At 39.4% G+C, this 20,979-nt stretch overlaps 1 protein-coding gene across 1 annotated transcript in view; it reads right to left on the bottom strand.

Annotated features, from left to right (window-relative positions):
* The window catches only part of DCAF5 (DDB1 and CUL4 associated factor 5), a 58,677-nt gene extending 38,196 nt beyond the window's left edge, over nt 1-20,481 (bottom strand). The window contains exons 1-4 of the mRNA XM_008939991.1: nt 20,343-20,481; nt 16,099-16,135; nt 13,624-13,763; nt 9,173-9,302 (exon numbers count right to left, since the gene is read on the bottom strand). Of these exons, the coding sequence (XP_008938239.1) occupies nt 9,173-9,302; nt 13,624-13,763; nt 16,099-16,135; nt 20,343-20,454 (419 nt within the window). The 5' untranslated portion in view covers nt 20,455-20,481. The remainder of the gene's footprint in view (nt 1-9,172; nt 9,303-13,623; nt 13,764-16,098; nt 16,136-20,342) is intronic.
* Nucleotides 20,482-20,979: the final 498 nt, after the last annotated feature.

Below are 20,979 nucleotides of genomic sequence, written 5' to 3'. Positions count from 1 at the left end.
GTTTTCCTTCATTCTGCCTTCATTCACAGGAAAAACCCCTCCAGAATTTCAGTATTTTGAGGAAGATGACAAAAGCAGAGGCTGAAAGTATACTCAACTCTCCCCCTCATCTGTATTACTTTTATCATTCTAGGACTTCAGCCTTACCTCAGCTCTTACAGTGACTAAACAGTAGCAAATGACAACAACAAACAAAAAAACACTCTGTTTGAATGTTTCACATCCTCCTCCAGCTCTGTCCAAGGTTTGTCTTAGTCTTTAATTACAGACTTGTTCCCAAACACTCGTTAATGTCCTAGGCCTGCCCTTGCTACAGATCTGAAAGTCAGCAGACACAAGAGTGAAGTGTCTTATTCTCTCCCTCTGCTTCATGCATTTAGATGTTACTCTAGTCTATGTAATAAATGAGTTCTAGTAAAATAATTTTTTAGGAAGAGGAATAAAAAAAATAAAAAAGAAAATAGAGAATACAAAGTAAAGAGCAACTGTCAACAATCACAAGCAAGCTAGCTAAATCACCTCATCCTTCTCCTTTTCTAATCCCTAAATTCTACAGAGTCCATTATTCAGCCTGTTCAGAAATAGTACCTTGTAGGATGGAGTACAGACTGTGAGAGAGAACATTGCTCAGCCAAATCCAGCAAAACACAAAGAGTAGGTTCCATCAGATAACCAGACAGAGAAGATGCAAATACAGCCAGACATGGCATGGGAAGGTGACCTTTAGGCCAAATGAAGGCACAGGAGCTGTTTCCAAAATCAAGCAAATACCTAAGTCAGTATAGCAGAGAACACAGACAACAGAGAACGTTACCTCAGAAAAATAATCTAGTGTAAAAGCCAGTAACTCCTCCTGAAGAGGAAATCTGTTGTCACACCTTAGTGTCTATGCAAAAGTTGCCGATTATCAATGCAGTTATCAACAAAACACGAAGCAGTTTGTCCTACACAAATTTCTGTGCTGTGATACTTCTGTTGCATGAGGAAAGCTGAGTGCCATCAGACACAGACCTGCTCTCTCATCCAATTATATATATGCATACACACACACACACTCATGCCCCTTCTTCACTCTGGTATAAAGCTGCATGAATTTTTAGTTTACTAAAGCTACTAAAATTAAAGAAGAGAGCAGCAAAAAGAAAGCAGGCCTTTCTTTTAATGGGAAAAGTGGCAAGATGCTCCTGTAGAAGCACAGTCCAGTCTTGAATCAGTAAAGCTTTTGCCTCTAATAGGTACAAGATGAATAGAAATGGTCATGTAGAGCTAACTGAAGGCAACTGCACACACAACTTTGGTCTCATCAAGTTGGTTTGACCACAGTTTCCCATGGACTGGTGTTTCAAAGACAAGTTCCCTTGTCTTACAATAAGGTTGAGGTAACATTTCAGATTTCTCCTTGTAAATGTACTAAGAGGATCTCTCCCTGTATCCAGTCACCAATTGTTTTTAAAATTATTTTATCTTTGAAAAAAAAAAAAAAGGTATATATTTTAATTCCTTTCCTCATTTTAATTCCCCCCTCATTGAAATGAGGCATAAAGGTGATTAGGGCCAGGGTTATATGATCACAGACCTATGTCCTTAAGAAATCAGGCTACAAAACCCATTAAACCAGAGCTTCTTTTAAACAACCAATTACCATTTTATACTTTTAAAATTTGCATTGTGAGGACAACGCTTTGCATTTGAAATTCTTGCTTTAGGAAGACCTGCATGTTAAAGAATTTCAAAGCTAACAAAAAGATTAAGCATCATGAGTTTTTTTGAAGTAGGCAGTATTCCCATTCCCTGATACAAGAAAAACTGAGGCAAGAGAGGCCAATCAACAGACCTACCCAATACTGTGAAACGAAACCAAGTTTCCTTGTTTTTTACATGACGCTACTTACATTCTTAAAAATTAAAAACTTGAATACCACTGCTACTTCTAGGAGCACACTGGATCCCACAGAGCAGAGAGACACTACCTAGCTTAAGGTGCCTGGCCAGAACCAAACCAGGACTAATGTGGGGATGCTGGTAGGTGTGAAGAAAAGTTTCATCTTCAGATCAGAAAATCCCCATGCATTATGATGGAACACCGTCTGCAATGGACAGTGTCATTTAAACTAATAAAGGTTTGAGAAAACTACTAAATCAAGAGAGGAAAAGCTGAACAGAAGAGTCACCATAGCCCTACCCAAGAACAACAAAGAATTACACAACACATTTTAATTATAAAATTTGAACCTAGGTACTCCAAAACTCAGTGGTGTGTGTCTGGTTAACAAATCTGGGGATGCTAAAGTAATAAAAAAAAAGCCAAACAAACAAACTACCACTTTCATTCTGTGACTGAAAGAAAACCTTCAAAGATCTTCAGTTTGCACATTAGTGGACTAACCTGAATGCACTCCACTACAGGAAGGATACCAGCCTAAACATCGAAAAAAAAAATCAGCTAAACCCTCTATCCCAAGAGGGGCTGACAAGGTCAGGCGTAGAGCAGGACTGTGAATGAGCTAAGGGATGTGTACATCTGAACCAGAAGCTAAGTGAGAGCCCTGCCTATGGTACCACCCTGGTTAATTCCACAATAAGGACAAAATATAAAGGTGGAAAAAGAAACTACAGCACCTGCCTTACACAACTTGAATACCAGGCAGGATTCATCAGGCTCACATACTTAAGAATTTCTAGACTACCTGTTAGTTGATGCTTGCAGCAGCAACAGAAAAGATCACTTGCTTCAGAGTAAAAAAAAATAATCTAGCAATAAATTCATGGATTTACATCTTCTGAAGCTTTAGGGCAGAGCTCCTGTCTTTAAAAGCGAAAAGAAAGGGGGGGGGGAGGGGAAAAAAAAGGCATCAACTGGCTGAAAGTAGCAACCACAAAAAAAGGAGTCTATATGCAGGCAAGTGCTCTTCCCAGCAGAACTACCACTTAAGCTATCAGCATGACTGAAGCCTTGATGATTGCCACCAACTCTCTTTGCCCAAAGTCAAAAAGGCTTATTTGCAAGTACTCCCTTTTTTCTTCAGTGGCCCCCTACTAGAAAGGGAGGAGACTACCTTAAATGTTTCTAACGAAAAAGAAGGAATTTGATTTAGGCTAAATCTGTGGTAAAAGTCTGGAGATTTATTTACGGTTACAATTAGGAAAACCAAGCCAGAAAAAAATCCCCAGAATACCACTACCCCAGGTGCCATTACCATTCAAACATTCCTTCAACACATCCCAGAGATTTCCAGAAAAAAAATAATTCAATCCCCATGAATTTAAGCAACAATCAGCTCATTTTCTATAACATTAAAAGGAACATTTAAGAAATAATGGAACACAAATAAGGGAGAAAAATATGTAAGTTTAGATTCAGTGTTATTTGAGGCAAATATGACAAGTTGGACATGGCCAGGAGAGCTTCAGATTCTAGGTTCAGACACAGATCAGTTGAGCTGCCTCAGCAGCACAGAAGCAAAACACATGAGGATGGTACATGTGTGGGATGAGTTGTATTTCCTGAACTGTGAGAGAAGACAAATAGTTATTTGAGCTATTTCAGGTGGTGTGGTTGACCCATACTGGTAACTGCCTAAATAGCACTTTAAATTTGTTATAATGTGACCTAGTTAAGTGAATTACTTTAAGCAACATAAAGTTAGTCAGAATTCACAACAAATGGTTCAGCTGGGAAGGGAAAGACACAAACTGATAAGCTTGACAATGAAAAAGTGGTTGCCAAGATACACACATTTTTCCTGCACTCATTAATACAGTGCTCTGCTCAGAGCAGGACTGACAAAGGTCTCCAAACAGAAGAAGCACGTAGCAGACTTCTATTGCACTGAAATAATTCAAACAGTTAGTTGCCAGTTCAGTGATGTAGAGGACTCCATCTGCAGGGGCTCTGGCAATCCCACAGCACATGCATTACAAGTGATTAGAATCACAAGCTTCTTTCCTTTACATGCAGGGTCAAAAGGGAGAACAGTTAAAAGAAAAAGCTTAAATCCCCACACGCTATTCCCGCCATGCCACGCCTGCAGCCATCATGCAACGCCTTATTAAAAACCCATAAGGAAAGAACAATTACAGCCCAAGAAGCTACTTTGAAAAGATTCCAAACCCACCAGTTCTAGCCTCTGAAGAACACTGAACGTCACTGAACTCATTGAGAGAAGCAAACCCTGTTGTTATCCCCCAGATTACTATCCCCTGCAACACAATCATCAAGACCGGATCCCATACTTGTACTCCAGCAGCACAGTATTTCAGCCATTATACCAGACATCTTGGCAAATGCAGATAAAACCAGGTAACAGCTATTTTTTAGAGTGAGCTCAGAAAGGTAAGCTAGAAAGGATAAAACTAAGCATGTACATGAGCATTTTTTAGAAAATAACCACTGTCTCTGTCCTTCTGGTATCAGCTTTAAGGATCAAATACCTTGAAGGCATGAGCCTGAAAACTACAACTGGCAACCACTAGAGACCTAAATCTATAGACTTAGACACGATGCTGGTTTTTTGACCTTAGAATAACTTCTGCATCACCACACAGGTTTTCTAAAGTCCTCTCCATGCAGCAGGCTGTAAAAATCACCTGTGGTACAGCCACAGCTCCAAATACTCATCACCTCCTTTTCCCTTCTTCCTTTCTCTTGCATTCATTTAGTACACGCAGTGGGTTTTTTCTTGCCACCAGAGACCACCGATCCAGAAACGAGGAGTGATACTCATCAGGTCTTTAAAAGGCTGTGAACTAAATGACACAAGTGAAACCATAAGGTAAAACAATCAGGAGCCAAGAACTGGATTTTCAAAAGCCCTGAGGGCTTGCCATTTCCAATAGATTTGGACCAGAAGTTATGCATTCAGTACATTGGTTTAAGAGTTGCTGTGTTTTCTTGCAGCACAACTAAGCTGAACACCCAGTTTTTCTTAGCAGAAAAAGCTCTGTTCAAGACAAAGACTTTGGAGGACATGCTGCCAGTTGGAGACCAGAAGCACAGTACAGCCTTCAAAGTCCTCCGCACACTGGCAAGATCAACATACCCCAACACATGCATAAACATACCAAGAAGAGTCCTCCCCTCAAGATCCCCCTGAATCTAATTAGTCTGCTACAGGGAAGAAATGTCTCTCTCTGTATTTTGATTACTATTTAATGAGCTAATCACTAGGTGATTCATTGATATCTAACAACAGGCATTCCTCATCCACAACTTAGGAGTTTGCTTCCTCTGAACTCTCAGTGCATGAAGCAAATTTGAAGTCCATTAAGAGAACCTTCTTGATTGGTGTTAACACAAAAACTATTAATTTAATGTGAGCTTAAAAGGGTTGCTTCAAAAAAAGCTCTGAACTGCAGTTACTCCCCAGCCAAGACAAAGAAAGAAGTCAAAGTTGAATTAATGATCCTGTTTGGCTTTGTATGTAAAGCCTTGATGGAAAACACTGAAGTTGACATTCCTTTGACTTGTGCTTGTATGATCAAGTGTGCTGTTAGAATATGCCATAAGATTTACAGTCACCAAGGTTTGCCCTGATGGTCAAGGATTTTTTTTAACCTCTCACCAGGCTTTCTGAGCCCATTGACTTGTAACTACACAGGCAGCAGAAGCCTGCTAACTTTCAGAAGAACCTTAAGTCTATCACATGTAAGCATTTTTACCTCACTCAGAGCTTGAATCCAGTACTTGAGTTCTGGGAACACTTCTGTCCCCACTCAAGACACTCAAGACCAGTGTCCTAGAACACTATGTTGTACTGCAGGAACATAAGAAAGCATGAAAAACAGTAATGCCACCAACTGCTGAATATAGCTAATAATTTACTGCTCCTTAAATGAGGAAGGTCTTGCTTCCTTCTTCACCTGTTCGCAGTCTTACAGGCCTCCCTCTCTCTTCTCCATCATCTGTGCTATTCACTGGGCCCTCTCTGAACATTGTTCAGCCTTCTAGGCCATAGGAAAGCTACAAAGCTCTTCCAGATTAGTTTTCTTAACTTCTGAGCATGATGAGTTGGCTCAAAACAACAGGTCAACTACAGAATTAGTGCAATGGACACAGCAGGAAAGCCAAGGAGCTTTTAGATAAGCCATCCCAGGCTCACAAAAATGCACTAGGATACCTGTTCCTGCTACTGACCCAAGACTTAGCACTTTAAATCTTCAACTGGACACACAAATGGGTCCCACTGTGTAAAAAGCAGAGGCTCAACACTTGCATCACAAATAGAAAACCCTTCTGTGAACAGCCTTTTTGTAGTATGAAAACCACACTACAGTTTAGAATAATGTGATAGTCACTAATAGGACATAATCATTTTCATCTCAAAAACGTCCAGATTAGTTCATGTAAGTGGGTGTGAGAGGAAATATTACAAAAGAAAGAATTAAAGGCATAATTATTATATTTTCTCAGGGGAAAAAAAAAGCCTTCTGATTTCAGGAAAAAGGAGATGGGTCTGCATGGAAGAGGGAGAGAATGGAGAACATGAGTATGTAAAAATAGTTTGACTTAAAGAGTCGTTACCTGAAATATACGTAAACTGACTTGCTGACTGCCTCCAGCAAGTCTGCAACAAGACATATTTGAAACAGTGCCTTTTTGATTTTCTTAAAAAAGGCACAGCTTCCAGACCCCATCTAGCGGTGTGAGTGCCTTACAACAGCCTCACTAATTAAGACCATATTTAAGCTCTTCAATGCACTGTTGTTAAAAAAAGAAACGATACAGTTGGTTTCAGTTTAACGTCCAACTCAAAAAAAAATGGCAATACTCACAAGTTCTAAACAGAAAAATAAGATTTCCAGAACCTTGTAATCATGCTGGACTTCTATTAGTTCTATTTTAACAATGCTTCATATGCTGGTTTTGATGAGCCAGCCCACTACATTCAAATCTTAACAGTATACTGCTGGAGAAGGGGGAGTCTCAGTTGCTGCACTAAATCTGAGACAGAAGAGGTATCAAGCTGTGACTGAACTCTGGAGAACAGGAAAATGAATCCATCTCTGTATCCTGACTCAGTCAGCAAGACTAATCAAATTATGACTATTTGAAGTGAGCTAAAGTTTTCACAATTCAGAGCTGTGCAACTGCCTCTAAATTTCCCTGTGCATGCCAAGAAATGCTGGCTTTTCAATTCCTTTATTCACTATAGTAGCCAAGCATGAAGTACTCTCAGCTTCCCATCAGAAAGATCACCAATGTCACAGTATATGAATAAAATCTACTAATAATCAGGACATTTTTTTTCTAACTCTAAAAATATTTTCTTTTTCATTTGTAGAAGTGTTTAGTATTGCCTGACTAAGGAATAAACCCAACTCTCCTGGCTAAAGGCATGGAACAGCACACTGGAAGACAAATTCTCCTGTAATCCAACTGGAGAAGAGCTGTGTATTTTAGAGAAAAATACTCCAGTGTGTGAAAATCCTCAGATTTTCCATATAAATAAGTAGAGGAATCTTATTTGTTTCTGAATTCTCTAACCTACTAGGACATCACTACTCGGTTCAAGATTTTTAAAATTTAGAGCTATTACTAGAAAACAATGAGCCATATTCCACTGACTGCCATACAAGCTTAGAAGTTAAGAGCAAATCACCCCTTTTCTGACAGTTCATCGTCACACTGAGCAAAGACCTCCTCACCTGAGGTCTGACTAAACCCAGAAATTCAGCATTAAGGCTGATCCCTTTCAAATGAGCGAAGGCAGCTGAAGCCCATGGGCTTATCAAACCTCACCTATATATGTAAAGAGTACTATATACACTATTAGTACATGTCATGTGAATTTATTGTTAGCTACATTACTGCTAGTGGCCACCAACAGTCAGTCTTCAGAATTCTAGGTTTATTTGTTTTCTGGATTTTGCAGGGAAGAAGCAGCAGGATTCCCCAGAGCAGTCACCAGGTATGAAGAAACCAAGTAGTGGCTGCATCAGCTTAACTCTGCCTCCGAGTTAAACTGACAGAGAACTGGACAGTAGTTGGGGGAAATGAGCTTTACATGATGTATTACAGTAGCAACGAATTATTAACTACATATAACCACTTCACCTTTCTCATATTGGAGGGGTGCCACAGTCCTGCTTAACCCACTGGAAGTTATTCTTTTGGCAATCCACAGGAAAGATCTTAAAGCACTTACCCTTCTTCCTACCCATTTAACCCCAAATCAAACCCCCACATGATAAAACAGCTGAAGTTTGTACAGTGCAAGCCCAAGAAGAATTTTTAGTGTTATGCACTTCTAGATATGCCAAAAAATTCACCAATAAAGGCATTGTCAAGTGTATGCCACAGAACATTTTAAATAGCTGAGGCTACTGCACTGTAAAACATGTACTACCTGTTTTCTAGTTTTTTCACTTGTTTGAAAGTACCCTTTCTACACTTTTAACTGGAAACACAAACATAAAAGTTGTGTTTCCAGTTAAACACAACTTTCGAACATTTATTCGATGTGCTCAAGTTTTATTCTGATTCTTATGATAAAAAAGGGAAGTACTTTAAAAAACTGAAACACTTTTTTTAACAGAAGCTTCATGTCTCATACACACCAAAGTCTGGTATCAGACATTGCATACGTCCACTTTAGACCACAGCCTAACGACACTTCACACTGCAAACTTATTTGTTTCAAATCTTATGCAAACCTGGAAGCACATTATGCAGCCAAACTGATTATCCAGGTGTCTCTATGATCCAGGAAGTCATATAAAAAACTTCAGCATTGAATAAACAGCTGCATTGACCACAATCTCTAGTCAGGCACTGAAAACTAAGCTGGGTAGAAAAAACAAACTAAACCAGGCAGTGCCTACCACAGCTTCTTCCAGTATTAGCAAGTCAGTGCTAAAAATAATGATGACAATATAAATGAGACAACAATGTGAGTTCATCTACAGTGGTGAGGCCAAGCAGGCTTCCAAAAAAAAAAAAAAAACACTTACCTTAACACTGAAAATCTAGCCCCATTTTTAATCAGGTTAGATCATACGTATGAAGAAGAATGTTAATTATGCAAAATAATTTAATTCAGCATCACCAACATTGCTGTTAACTTTGTTCTGCATCTTTTCTTACCAGCTGAGTTTAGGACAAAAAAAAAGTGTCATGCCATCACCTCTCAAGGGAAAGAAACAGCACAGCAGAAGCAGCACAGGCAGGTCATACCTCTGAGGTTTACGAATATCCCAGAGTCCCACACCTTCCTTAGAGTTGGCAGTAGCCAGTAATCTGGGTTCTACTGGATTAAACATCACGCTGTGAAAGGCTGACGGGTAGTGTGCCAAGCAGAAGGGCTCTGTTGAAAAAGTTGAAATTTCAGAGGTAAGAACAACGCACACAACTGTTGGATGCAATGAGTTTGGCAGCTTAACATGGAAACAGCATAACAAGATGTGAAGATAGGGAGACATGTTCAAACCATTTCTCAAGTTGGCATATCCAAAGCAATACAAAGCCTGAGGTTTTAAAATCCAGCCATGTCTACATTGACTTTGTCTGAATATTGAGAATGACACATACTGAATTTCAAGACACCATTTTACTTATGAAAGGTTATCAAAGTTTTAAACTACACTCTCAAAGATCAAGTATTTGAATCTTCTTAAGATTCATGACAAAGTGGTCATCTAATAAGGACTACACACAGCGAGGCTTATGGAAGCTTCCTGGCAGTGTATCCCTAGAAGCTTCCGCAGCCAGTGATCACCCAAACTGTAAGTGCAGCACCAATTGCTTATATGGAAGATTAGTATTACAGACAATTAAAAAAGTTTTTAAGGACCTCAGGTCAAAGCAAGCTGCCAACCCTGGGGAAAAGGGGCCTGACACCTCTTAGGTGCTGTATAAGCAGGTATAGGATGTTCCTCTTGTCCACAAAGAAAAGTTAACTGTTAATTTTGCGTGAACAGCAAAAGCCAAAAAACATGCTCATCCAGAGTCTCTCATCTTGATTAGTGTAACAATATTGTGTTTGGCCTGCTACTCTACCCTACTCATTCCATCAAAATGTTGTCTCCATGAAGAGTGGAAAAAGCCTTGACTCTGTCATCCTTCTCTGTATCTTTCTGCTAGCTTTATGGCTTTAGGCACAGCCTAATTCTCTTTGTGCTGTGTATCTTTTGTGGCATGCTGCCACTTTCACTCAACTGAAAAAAGCACAATCAATGCCTAGTTTGAGCCAGGGATTATGCCAGACTCTTCCATTCACTGTTTTGATGTAACTAGTGTTGCTCATGTGCTTGGGAGACTGTTACTGCCCTTATTTGAGCCACTGTGTGCAGGCACCTTTAGCCCCACAAGCACCTCCACAGGTACTTCATTTTCTTACCTCATATCCCTCATGGAGCCATATAAAACATGGTTAAGCAAAAAATCCTCCAAATTTCCAATACCTTCTGAAACTACTGCTCATCAGGCAACTGAGACAGAATTCACAATTACCTGTCCTGCCCTATCTGCATCCTCTTATTCTCCATGACAAGTTTTTTGACACAGGGTCTTTCCTTCTAGTGTTCATTTAGCAGTGATCAAAACAAAGGTCTCTGACCATGGCTGAAGCTCCCTGGTCCCACTGTCAGGAGGCAGAGACAAAGGGAGGAACAGGAGCAAACTTTTGCTCTGCCAGCCTCCCCAAAGGCTTCAGAGATTGCAGTTGGTCTGCTGGCAGCTCCAAATAAGGTTTAACACCAAAATTGACCTTCTGCATTTGCATATCATCAAATCAGATCCCTGCTGGAACATAAAGGCTGTGTTATTAAAATGGCAGCCCCCACTGAGAAGCAATGGCCTCCATTAGCTGAGTGGAGACACAAACAACATCAGATTGCCAGATAAAGGAGACAGTTTTTAAACTTACAGTTTGTGTACATTTGGTTTAGTCAAATCATTGTCACTAATTACCAGTCTTTTCCTTCACACCTTCATTATAAAGAGCTTGGCCTAGTACCACAATTTTCTTCTAAGATATCAAAAGTTGCCTTTCAGCCTGTCAAAGAGAGATTACAGGAGCTAAACTAATGAGGCACTAAGTCACTAATGAAAAGTAGGGGGATTACTTTATTGTTCATTATGCTCATTCACAATTGTAGCTCTTACACACTGGAGTATGAAAATATTTCTCAAGGGAGATGCTCAACACCATCTCTAACAAAAATTAAGTGGGCTTATAGAAATTACTGTATAGATCACTCAGTGGTGAGAGACAGGGAGAAACAGAAGGGGAATGAAAATCCTTTTCCAGCTTCTTTTAGTGCGCTATTTTAAACTAAGAGGTTACTTGCAAGATTTTCATGAGGTGGCCACTCAAGGTGACTAACTATGCTCACACCAGCAGGCATAATGCCATGAAAATACCACTGCAGACAAGGGGATTACCCCAGTGACAAGCATTACATTGTAGTAAACATCAGCAGGGCTCACACATAAATGCTGAGTCAGGACTCCTGTCTAAACATGCAAAAGCCCTTTATTTAAAATTCAGAGAACCTATCTACATGACCCTAAAACAGTCCCAAATGTACCACAGCCAACACCTCTTCAATACATTTTCACTGGTGTAGCCTTCTCATCCAAAGTCTCAGCAACAGTAAAAGCTGTGGCAAGGTTTAACTATGACAAAAGAGGTCAAACCTCATTTCATACAATTTCAGAAACTCAGATCAGATTGGACACTAGCTTATTACAGTGAGCACCTTCGTACTGGTGTGTTTAAGCATCCAGTCCCACCAACTGTTGTCATCCACTGTCAGCAACAGGTAGCTCTCCTAACAGAGACAGATCTTCACGGTGCAGAGTTCAGGAGAAGGCAATAAAGGAACATTTCACTATTTCTACTTCGGAAGCTATATTCAGTGTCTGGTCTCATCACTTGGATATTATGAAAACATAAAAACAGGATGAAGTGACACTTGGATTAACCAGAGGTAAATCAGTTACACCAGACTAATTTGATCTCTTTCTTGGATAAAGGAACTGGTCTTTTATACAGGGAAAAGGTGGAAGATCTAATGAGGACTAAATTCACAGGGGGTACAGTATCACGTTTAGCTACAGGCAGCTGAGATTAGCAAAGGGAGTTGCACAGGGTGAGAAACTGGCTGAAGGGAAGACAACAATTCACTGTGGTAATGAGGAACTTCTGAGCAAGAGGCAGGTTATTGAGTTCCTCAAAGGCTGAAGAGACATTACAGGTATTTTTGTTAAAGTCTGTGATATACATATACTGAGTGTATGCATTGTTTTTCAGAATGTTTTAATAAAATTACTGGATGGGAAAGAGGTAAATGCCATCACAACTGCACAAAAGAATCAGAGTTCACAGTAAGAATCAGACTACTGAAAACTGAATGCAGCGCTGGTATACTTAGTTTTTAATTATACAAAGGCAATAAGCCTGGGGTAGGGAGGTCATCAATAAGCACTCCGAGTATTTCAGTGAGCCTTATCAAGAAAGACCTAATTCTGGTCACTCATGCTCAATAAAGCCCTCATACTACTGACTCTAAAAGACTCCAAGACTATAAACTGTCCTATTTCAGCTTTTGTTTCCAAATTTGACTAGGGACAGAATCACAAAACAGAAAACTTATCAAATTCACTAGGTATGGAAAAAGCTAATTCAGTAAAAGAGCAACTTTGACACCACAACAAATGTGTACAAATTGCCAAATACATAAGCTGTGTTTCAGTGCCATAAACAATTTTCCAGTAAGAACAGTAAAAATTGTGAGGTGAGGCAATTGCCTTTAATCAGTGTACAAAAAAAAAAAAAAAAAAAGCTATGAAGGAAGGGAACCAGAGTCTGTACTCCTGAAGATTACTCAGTTTTAAATTCTCAGCTCTGTAGGGTTTAGGATGAGGTAAAGTCACAGCTTCATTTACTGAAGCATTACTTAACTATTCAGTTACTGAAATTCAGAAATTCAGTTACTGAAGTACTGCTCTCCAAATTTATGTAACTACAGTTGTAAACTGAGATTCTTCAGCCTGAAAACTGCAGCTGTGAAATCACAGGTTACAGTGTTTTGAGAAGCTGCAGGTTTGTTACATAAATCACAAGTATTCAGTACTGTTTTAGAAAACAAAGACAGAAGTAATAATTCACCTTCCCTGTTATCATGTAAGGGCTTTAAGTTTTCATACAGCCAGAAGACATTACTCAAAAGAACAATTCTCTGTGTCCTAGGGAAGCATTTAAATAGCTTTGGAAAATTATTCAAATGAAAGTAACAGCTTGCTAAACGTCCAGAAATTTTTTTACCCCAGCCTGAAAAAAAATAATCCAAAAATAAAAATAAAAAAATCCATATTCCAGTTTAGCAAGACATATTTATTGAAGAAACACGTCCTCCACTGCTTCTTTACTCACATTAAAGGCTATTCACATCAAGTTCTACGCTGACTGCACTATATGCTGGTACTTTTGGAAGTCATGGAAGACAGTAACACTGAACTGTAAAGACCAGAGCTTGCCTATCACCAGCCACAAGTGTTACACCTCATTTTCACCCTTCCCCAACACACCCTGTCTCAATTGTCTCAGATAAACATACTTTTCCCTTCCTTGCCCTGCCCAAATTCTTTCTTAATCAATGACCTTTTCCATGCAGAGATCTCACCTCCGTGGGAAGACTCCCGAATGTCCCAGATAAGAACCCGGCCGTCATCCGAGGAACTGGCAAAGATGTTGTCATTTACTGGGCTCACTGAAAGGCCATACACTGCATCTTCATGGGCAAACACATCCAAGGTCTCAGTGCTGGGAAAGACACACACAATATTACCATTCCTCCTTTTGCTATGTGTTTTTTTGTTTGTTTGTTTGTTTTTTAAAAGCAAAGTATTTACAGCTTTATCTACCTAGTAATACTTAGTGACAAGGCTTATGTAACTTCATCAGAGGACCCTTGTGCTTAATCAGAGTTAAAAAAAATGACAAAAAACCTCAAGTGACCCAGATGTCATGCTAAGAGGGAAAAGAAACCCCTCAGACCAAACCCCACTTTAAAAACTTCACATACCACAAGATGTTATGGAAATCATGTTGTTTTAGATTAAGCTTGAGAGAAGGTAATGGGAAAGAGGTCTTGAGATTTGTGGACTGAATTTCTACTACTTAATGTAAAATGGAAACAAGATCAAAGTTCATTTTTTAACACAGGCTTCTGTATCATCCAGAAGTTCAGTGCAAGCTCACAAATCAGAAACTTTCCAGCTGGGTTTTTTAGTAGGTTTTTTGGTTCATCAGGACAGACTAGACAGGTAACTTTTCCATGTAGAAAAAGCAGCAAAAAAAGAACAAAATAAGTCTCCCCAAAGCACCTAGACTTCAGCTATTCTGCAGCACCTATAAAAAAGAAAAATTCTGTGCTCCATTTTTTCCCCACATTTTTAGATCATTTAAAAAGGAGGAAACAGTGGCACAGAGAGGCCAAAAGCTAAAATACTAAGAAGATTTTAGGGTTATTTTATTTCTTCGGCAAAAATTTCCCTTGGGAATACACTTTGTATACAATCCTTATGCCTCATGGAGACTCCAAAGAGATCCCACATAAAACCAGTGTTTTGCTCACATGCCACTTGATGTTATTAGAGACAGATCTACTAATTCTGTCTCATGGACCACTAACAGAAAGGCCAAAGAGGCCATTGCATAAAAAGCCATTTAAATGCATGAAAAAGCAGTTTATAAACCAAGTATTATCATTGAAGAAGACAGAGCAACTTTCTACAGAAATCAGTCAGAATTCAGCGTGTCAGACTAGTAAGGTTTCTTTCCAGAGATCACACAAATAGCCTCAGAGGGATGAATGCTGTATGCATTATAAGTGGACTTAACATACCTAAAAAACTCTCTGAAAACAAAAGCACACTGCAAATACATACGTATCAAAAAGGTTTGTTAAAACATCTAAGCAAGACGTTGCAGGAGAAAATGTGTTAGATAGAAAATTGTCAAAGAAAGATCTTGTAGAAACTTTAAGTCAGAGGACAATATTTTGATGTTTCCACATTTAATTAAAAAAAGCAACAAGAACAAACAAGATACCAAACAAAGCATACCTCCCCAACAATGCACGAAAACCACACACTAAATCTCCCCCCCCCACAAACACCAACCAAACAAAAAACACCAAACACCATCATGTGCCTGGGAAAGCATCAGAAGAGTAAGGCAAAGTTATTTTTGCTCAGCTCTCATGTGAGATTTCTACAATAGATAGATGGAAGGTACGATGGAAAGCAGATGTACACCAGCCAACCCAATGCAAAAGGCTTTGTACAAACCTAGAAATATGTCCAAATTATGTTAACCTGGAGTCAGAGAACTCGATCTGAAGTTTTAAGTTTCTTTGTTCTTATGTATACATCTCTTCCTGCTTTTTCTTTATACTTGATTTTCTTGAGTTATTTAAACAGTCATGACTTAAATCTGTAGAAGTTACTAGCACAGACCAAAATTCTAACTTTATAGCTTTTCTACTTAAGAAGCAGCAAGCTCCAAAGACACAATATCTAGAGAATCCCTAATCTAATACACTACCACTACTGTATTAACTATACTTTGACTAACAACCTGATCTTGATGTAGCACAACAAAGCCTAATTCCCAACTGCTTTATAGTTTTGGTAAGAAATATCAAAATAAATGCGCTTCCTCATTAGTGTGGAGAACCAGGCAGCTGCACCAAAGTTCTAAAAGGTAGGTAGGCCAAGCACTAGCTATCTTAAATACACGCCAGGTGAGTGTTTTGAAAAACAAAACAAAAAGTTCACGTGTGCTATGATTACTTGTATATGTGCCAGAATAATCTGGCTCTGAATCTACTCAGAACCCACTATGCTGCCTGCAGGAGAGCATATGTCTGTAATAATCATTCTCTTTCCCAAGGTCAAGAATTCAAGTGCTGAAAAAAATTGGGGTGATAGGGAACACTTCATTCCAGATATTAATTTAGATAAATAAAAAGCATACTCCAGGATTAAAACACTATGCTCTTCTCCCAGGCCATTAATTTAAAACAGAAAATGCCTCTAGCAAGTTGACATTAAGGGAGCTCTTGAAGCAGTGGAAACACAAATTGTGTATTTACCTTTCAACATCATGGAGTATAACTTGCTCATCGTTGCCTATAAAGAGAAATATAAACACTTAACATCATGTTCCAGTGGTTAAAAAGCATTATAGTGAAAACAAGGAAAACCACACGTTTAATTTAAAAAATTTTCTATTCTGAAAACAAAACTGAAGACCAGTTCAGTTACCAAGTGGTCAGCCCTCTGCTCTGTTACGTGAAATGCTCCACATGACATTTCCAGTGATGATGGAATACACCAATCCATTCCATCTGCCACCACTCAACAAATAATTCTACTTAACTGTACTACTGATCTTTCTTTGTTCAGTCTGAGCTTGAGTTCTGGGACATTTGCAGTAAAGAGAAGAATATTATACAAAGCAGCAGAACACCTTTACCTTTCATGCAAATACATCTTTCTTCCTGCTCAGAGGATGCTCCATAAAAAGATGACAGGAGTTGAAAGAGATGTCATAAGTAAAATGCACACTGGGCTCCCAGCTCAAATGCCCCCAGTTCACACGACCAGCGGTCAGGGTTTTGAAACCATTGAGAAGGCAGGAACGTGACAGTCAGTGTATTTTCTTTTGCATTGACAAAACCCAAACCAAGTAACCAGACAATCATGTCACTTGTCTTTGATCACATCACTGAATACAATGGAAACTAACCACATGCGTGCAGACTAAGAGGGTCACAGCTATAAAGTAATTCCACTGGCTCATCCAGTATTTTTCAAGCTATAGCAACCAAATATTTTTTTTTTTTACCCTCTGTAATGAATATTAATTTATCTGATTTGGCACCTCCTCTTTAGAAATATTTAAGGAGACACGTATACTTACTTCAGAAGGAAAAAAAAAATCCCACCAAGTCATATTTTTATGCTCAGTATGTCTTCCTAGTTGTGATATGAAGTTGTGGAGCTTTCCTAAAGCACACCAAAGCCAGGGGTTCAGAAGGAGCAAGACTTCATATTGCGATTCTTAAGTGTTCAGTTGATTAAGCTTTCATTTATCCCATACACATTTCAATTTGTACTCTGTCCCAACAGAAGAAATATGAGAAAGTTTCTCTTTGACTAATGAGGTGTGAGATTTTTCTACATCCACTTGCTCTTTGCAGATGCTCCTACTTAAATGGTGCCAGCCTTAGATTACTGCAGTAGCTCATCTTTTCCATGGTACAATAAACAAGGCACTTATGTGTAAGTGCCCTTTGATCATTAATTGGAATGGAAACTGCCCATTATACATTACAGGCAAGGTTTATACCTAGTAAAACTACTCTAGTGCTTGTGTATTTCACTAGTGAAAAATGTAGCCTAGCTTCTCTAGTGATAAGATTTCTTCCAGCAGGCACTCCTGCTCCTCACTCTCCATACAGCATGAGAACCGTTCTGGATGATTGGCTTAAGGCATCAACCTTCCTTTCTACCACAAGCTCCAAAATGGGAAAGAAAGAATGAAAGTAGGGGGTGTGTGGAATAACAACTGCTTCTCTCTGTTTTGTGCATGGGAGGAGAAGGTGATGACAAAAAAAAAAAAAAAAAAGAAAGAAAGAAAAAAATTGAACCATGAACTACTTGGTTGCTTCTGGTAAGGACTCATCCCTGAAGAAAATGTCACTGCCTTTCAGCCCAGGAGGGTTCCCATGTACAATGTGTTACCTTAACAGGCGAATTCATTCTTCACCAGGAGTAACTGGTTGTAATTGTATACACAACTCTCCCTTTTATAATCTCTCATTTTGATAGCTGCAGTTATGATGATCAGAAAGACAAGAGACATCTGCCATTCCCTTCAATCATGCTGTGAAGATGAATTACTGCAAAGGAGCATAGTTAAGGTGACTTAAGCCCTGTATCTGTCACATCAAGCCCCTGGAGAACCAAATTCAGTTCCCTAAAGGCTTATGTCAGCTTTTCATATTTTTCATACATGTAACATTAAATTTAAAAAAAAAATAAATAAAAAAAATTTAAAAAAATATCCATTTACTAAGGGGGTATCTTTAATTTCAAATGCTGCTCTGCTCTCAGTGCGTGTGGACAAAAAAGAGCAATAGAATCCTTCTGAGACAGGAACTCCTTTGGTATTTTTGAGACTGTTGTTTCCTCCAGAGACTACATGCAAAACACTGTCCACTCAGTTCCTGCCTTCCATTTTTGTAATGGCTCCACGTGGTGTGTGCTACACATGGGTTCCTTCAAAGCAAAGAGCTTTGAAATTCCTTGGATGCAATCCAGTTTGTATTGAAGTGGAAAATCCTTTCTCCTCTGTTACGAAGAGCTGCTTTAGGGAAAGGTCATCAGATCCTAAGTCATTAGCTGTTGGCAACTTTATTTACAGAATGAATTGAGTTCTGTGCACCCTGTGCTAGTTTCCTTACTTTAATTTTTAGGGTTCTTTTTCCAAGTGTTCTGACTTTCATGATTTGAATACAACTCCAGCTTCAGTGTTGGGCAGGGAAGATGACCAATAGATCTTAGGACTCACAGTTCCTTCAGACTGTTTTGGAACCTTTCAGAACGTTGTTGAGTGAATAAATATAGTTAGCCCCACTTTACCAACAGAGATAAACCAGATGGTGCATCTAGGCCATGCAGGAAAATGACTTCTTACAGGGGATCCAAGAGTCATATTCACAGCCCTTGCAGATAAGCTCTGTGAATCTTGGTGGAGCAGCTGAAAGAGTTCCTGACTCCTCCAATGGAAATCATTTCTGGCAGAGGCACAGTGTATTTATGCAAACTGGAGGAGGAAAAAAAGATGAGAACGGCCAGTTTGTCTGTGCATCAGCTGTCACAGCTCATCTAACCTGGCATCTTAGCAAAAATCCACCATAATCAGTGACATAAATCTTTAACTGCAGGTGTTCACTGCAGTGGCAAGGTACAGTCAAGCCACCCAGCTTAGCTGCCCTCCCTGTGACAAGAGTAGCCTCTGACAGCAAGGCCCCATGGACAGAGGGTTGAACTGGAAATGAAAAATACCATTACAGCTGGTCCAGCAAGATTTGGCACAGTTCATTCCTTGAATATTCATGTAAAGTTACATTTGTATGAATTCAAATAGACTCCAGCCCAAAATTTCCTTGGAATCCCTCATGCAGATACATTCATTTGAAGACACCATGGACTGCTGCCTTTCTCCTAAAACAGCAGTCCCCTGAATCAGAAGATGAGCATCACTATTTGATATTTTGGGGGGATTCTCCACCTGAGAAGTATATCTGCATCTTTTCATTCTTAAATTTGACACCATCTTAAGCTTGCCATGCTTTATTTTCTCAGGGATATTACAGTTTTAAAGCATTGAAGGATGGGAAGCTTCCACCATTCACATGTGCTTAAAATCAATTCATAGCACCGATTCACAGTTCACAGATCTTGGTTCAAAAAGGTAACAAAGGGCTCTGACCAAGTAGACCCACAACATCCTCAAACAAGCCTAGCTGGGTGTTAATGGACATAGTGATGAAAGATACAAATTCATGCCCATTCTATTGTCACATCAGATACAGGAAATGAAGTACAGCAGAAAATGACACTGAGAGCATTTTGACAGCCTTGCACCTTTTTCTTCTCAATTCAAATTTTCCTCTCTACCTCCACACTTCAAAAATCAAGTATGGAAACGAACCTAAATTCTAGGAATTACCCCAGAATAAATCCACTTTCCTTATATTAGTTTTAACAGGAAGTTTAATTCAGTCTTAAAAAGTGGATTTATATTAAAAAAGTTGAAGAATATCAGAGCCAGTTAGAGCCCAATGTACCAACGGTTCTAAGAGGCACTTATTAGGGAGGGCTGAAATAAGGTCTGAGGAAAAGTGATCCACCAATAGATGGCAATAGCCCTTCATTAGCCGTCTAAGGGTGCATTAAAATCAGCTAGGAGCAGCAGAGGTTTTCAAGCATCAGGCTTGAATGCCAGAGAGGATACAGGGTTTGCTCTCAGCACAGCTGAGATGGAAGAGCAAAGACCACGTTCCACTGACTGTAGCACAACCAGGGGCAGACTGGACCCAGGATTCTCACGATGGCTCAAGACAATGATGCGCTTACACCGCAGTTTGGGAAAAGGAGAACTCCCTTTTCTCAAAGAACCTTCAGCTGCTGATTAAGACCACTTTCCATATCCTTAGAGGACCACAGAAAAGACCTCTCATGTGGGCAGGATCTCACTCATGGTTTCTACTCCAAGGCTTTCACAATACAAACTCCCGTGAAATCAGTGAGGCCCCTTCTTCCTTACCTCCAGAGAACACTTTCGTATTGCCACTGTTGAAAGCCAGGCAGAAGATATTCGAGTGATGCTCCCCTTTCAGCTGCACTGGTTTGACTCTTGAGTGGATGGCTTCTTCCATATGCCAAAGTAAGACCCGGCGGTCGTCCCCTCCTAGAAGAAAGTTAGGAAATGTGCATTATTGCCCAGGCCATGTCTAGACTGATGACAGACAAGTTATTTAACTCTGCAGTTATTAATAAAAAAACTTTGCTGAAACCCCAATTAGCATTAAAAAATGTATACCTTGCCAGGGTTTAGATCTATAGACACGCATTTACATTAATACATCATGCAATCAGGTATTCAGTTGGTATTAATGAAAACAGAGGAATCAGCAGTAAAAGTTTGGATCAAACAGCTGCCGTTCTGCCAACACAGTGACAACCTATAGCAGCCTGGAGACTCAGAATTTTACTGGTATGTAAAACTCTGTGGCAAGCTGTAGATGAATTACATGCCAAATTAACATATGCGTGTTGGCAAAATGCTTCTACACCAACTCCTTGCTGCCAGCACCACTTATGTTTTTCATAAAACAGGAACTTCTTTTCTCCCTTTCACCGACAACTGTATCTCCTCTGGCAGTTTTTGCAAAGCCTCCATA

Source organism: Merops nubicus, unplaced genomic scaffold (genome assembly GCF_000691845.1).
Source record: "Merops nubicus isolate BGI_N331 unplaced genomic scaffold, ASM69184v1 scaffold9755, whole genome shotgun sequence".
In the NCBI taxonomy this organism is placed as follows: Eukaryota; Metazoa; Chordata; class Aves; order Coraciiformes; family Meropidae; genus Merops; species Merops nubicus.
This window is presented reverse-complemented; position numbering and strand designations above follow the sequence as displayed.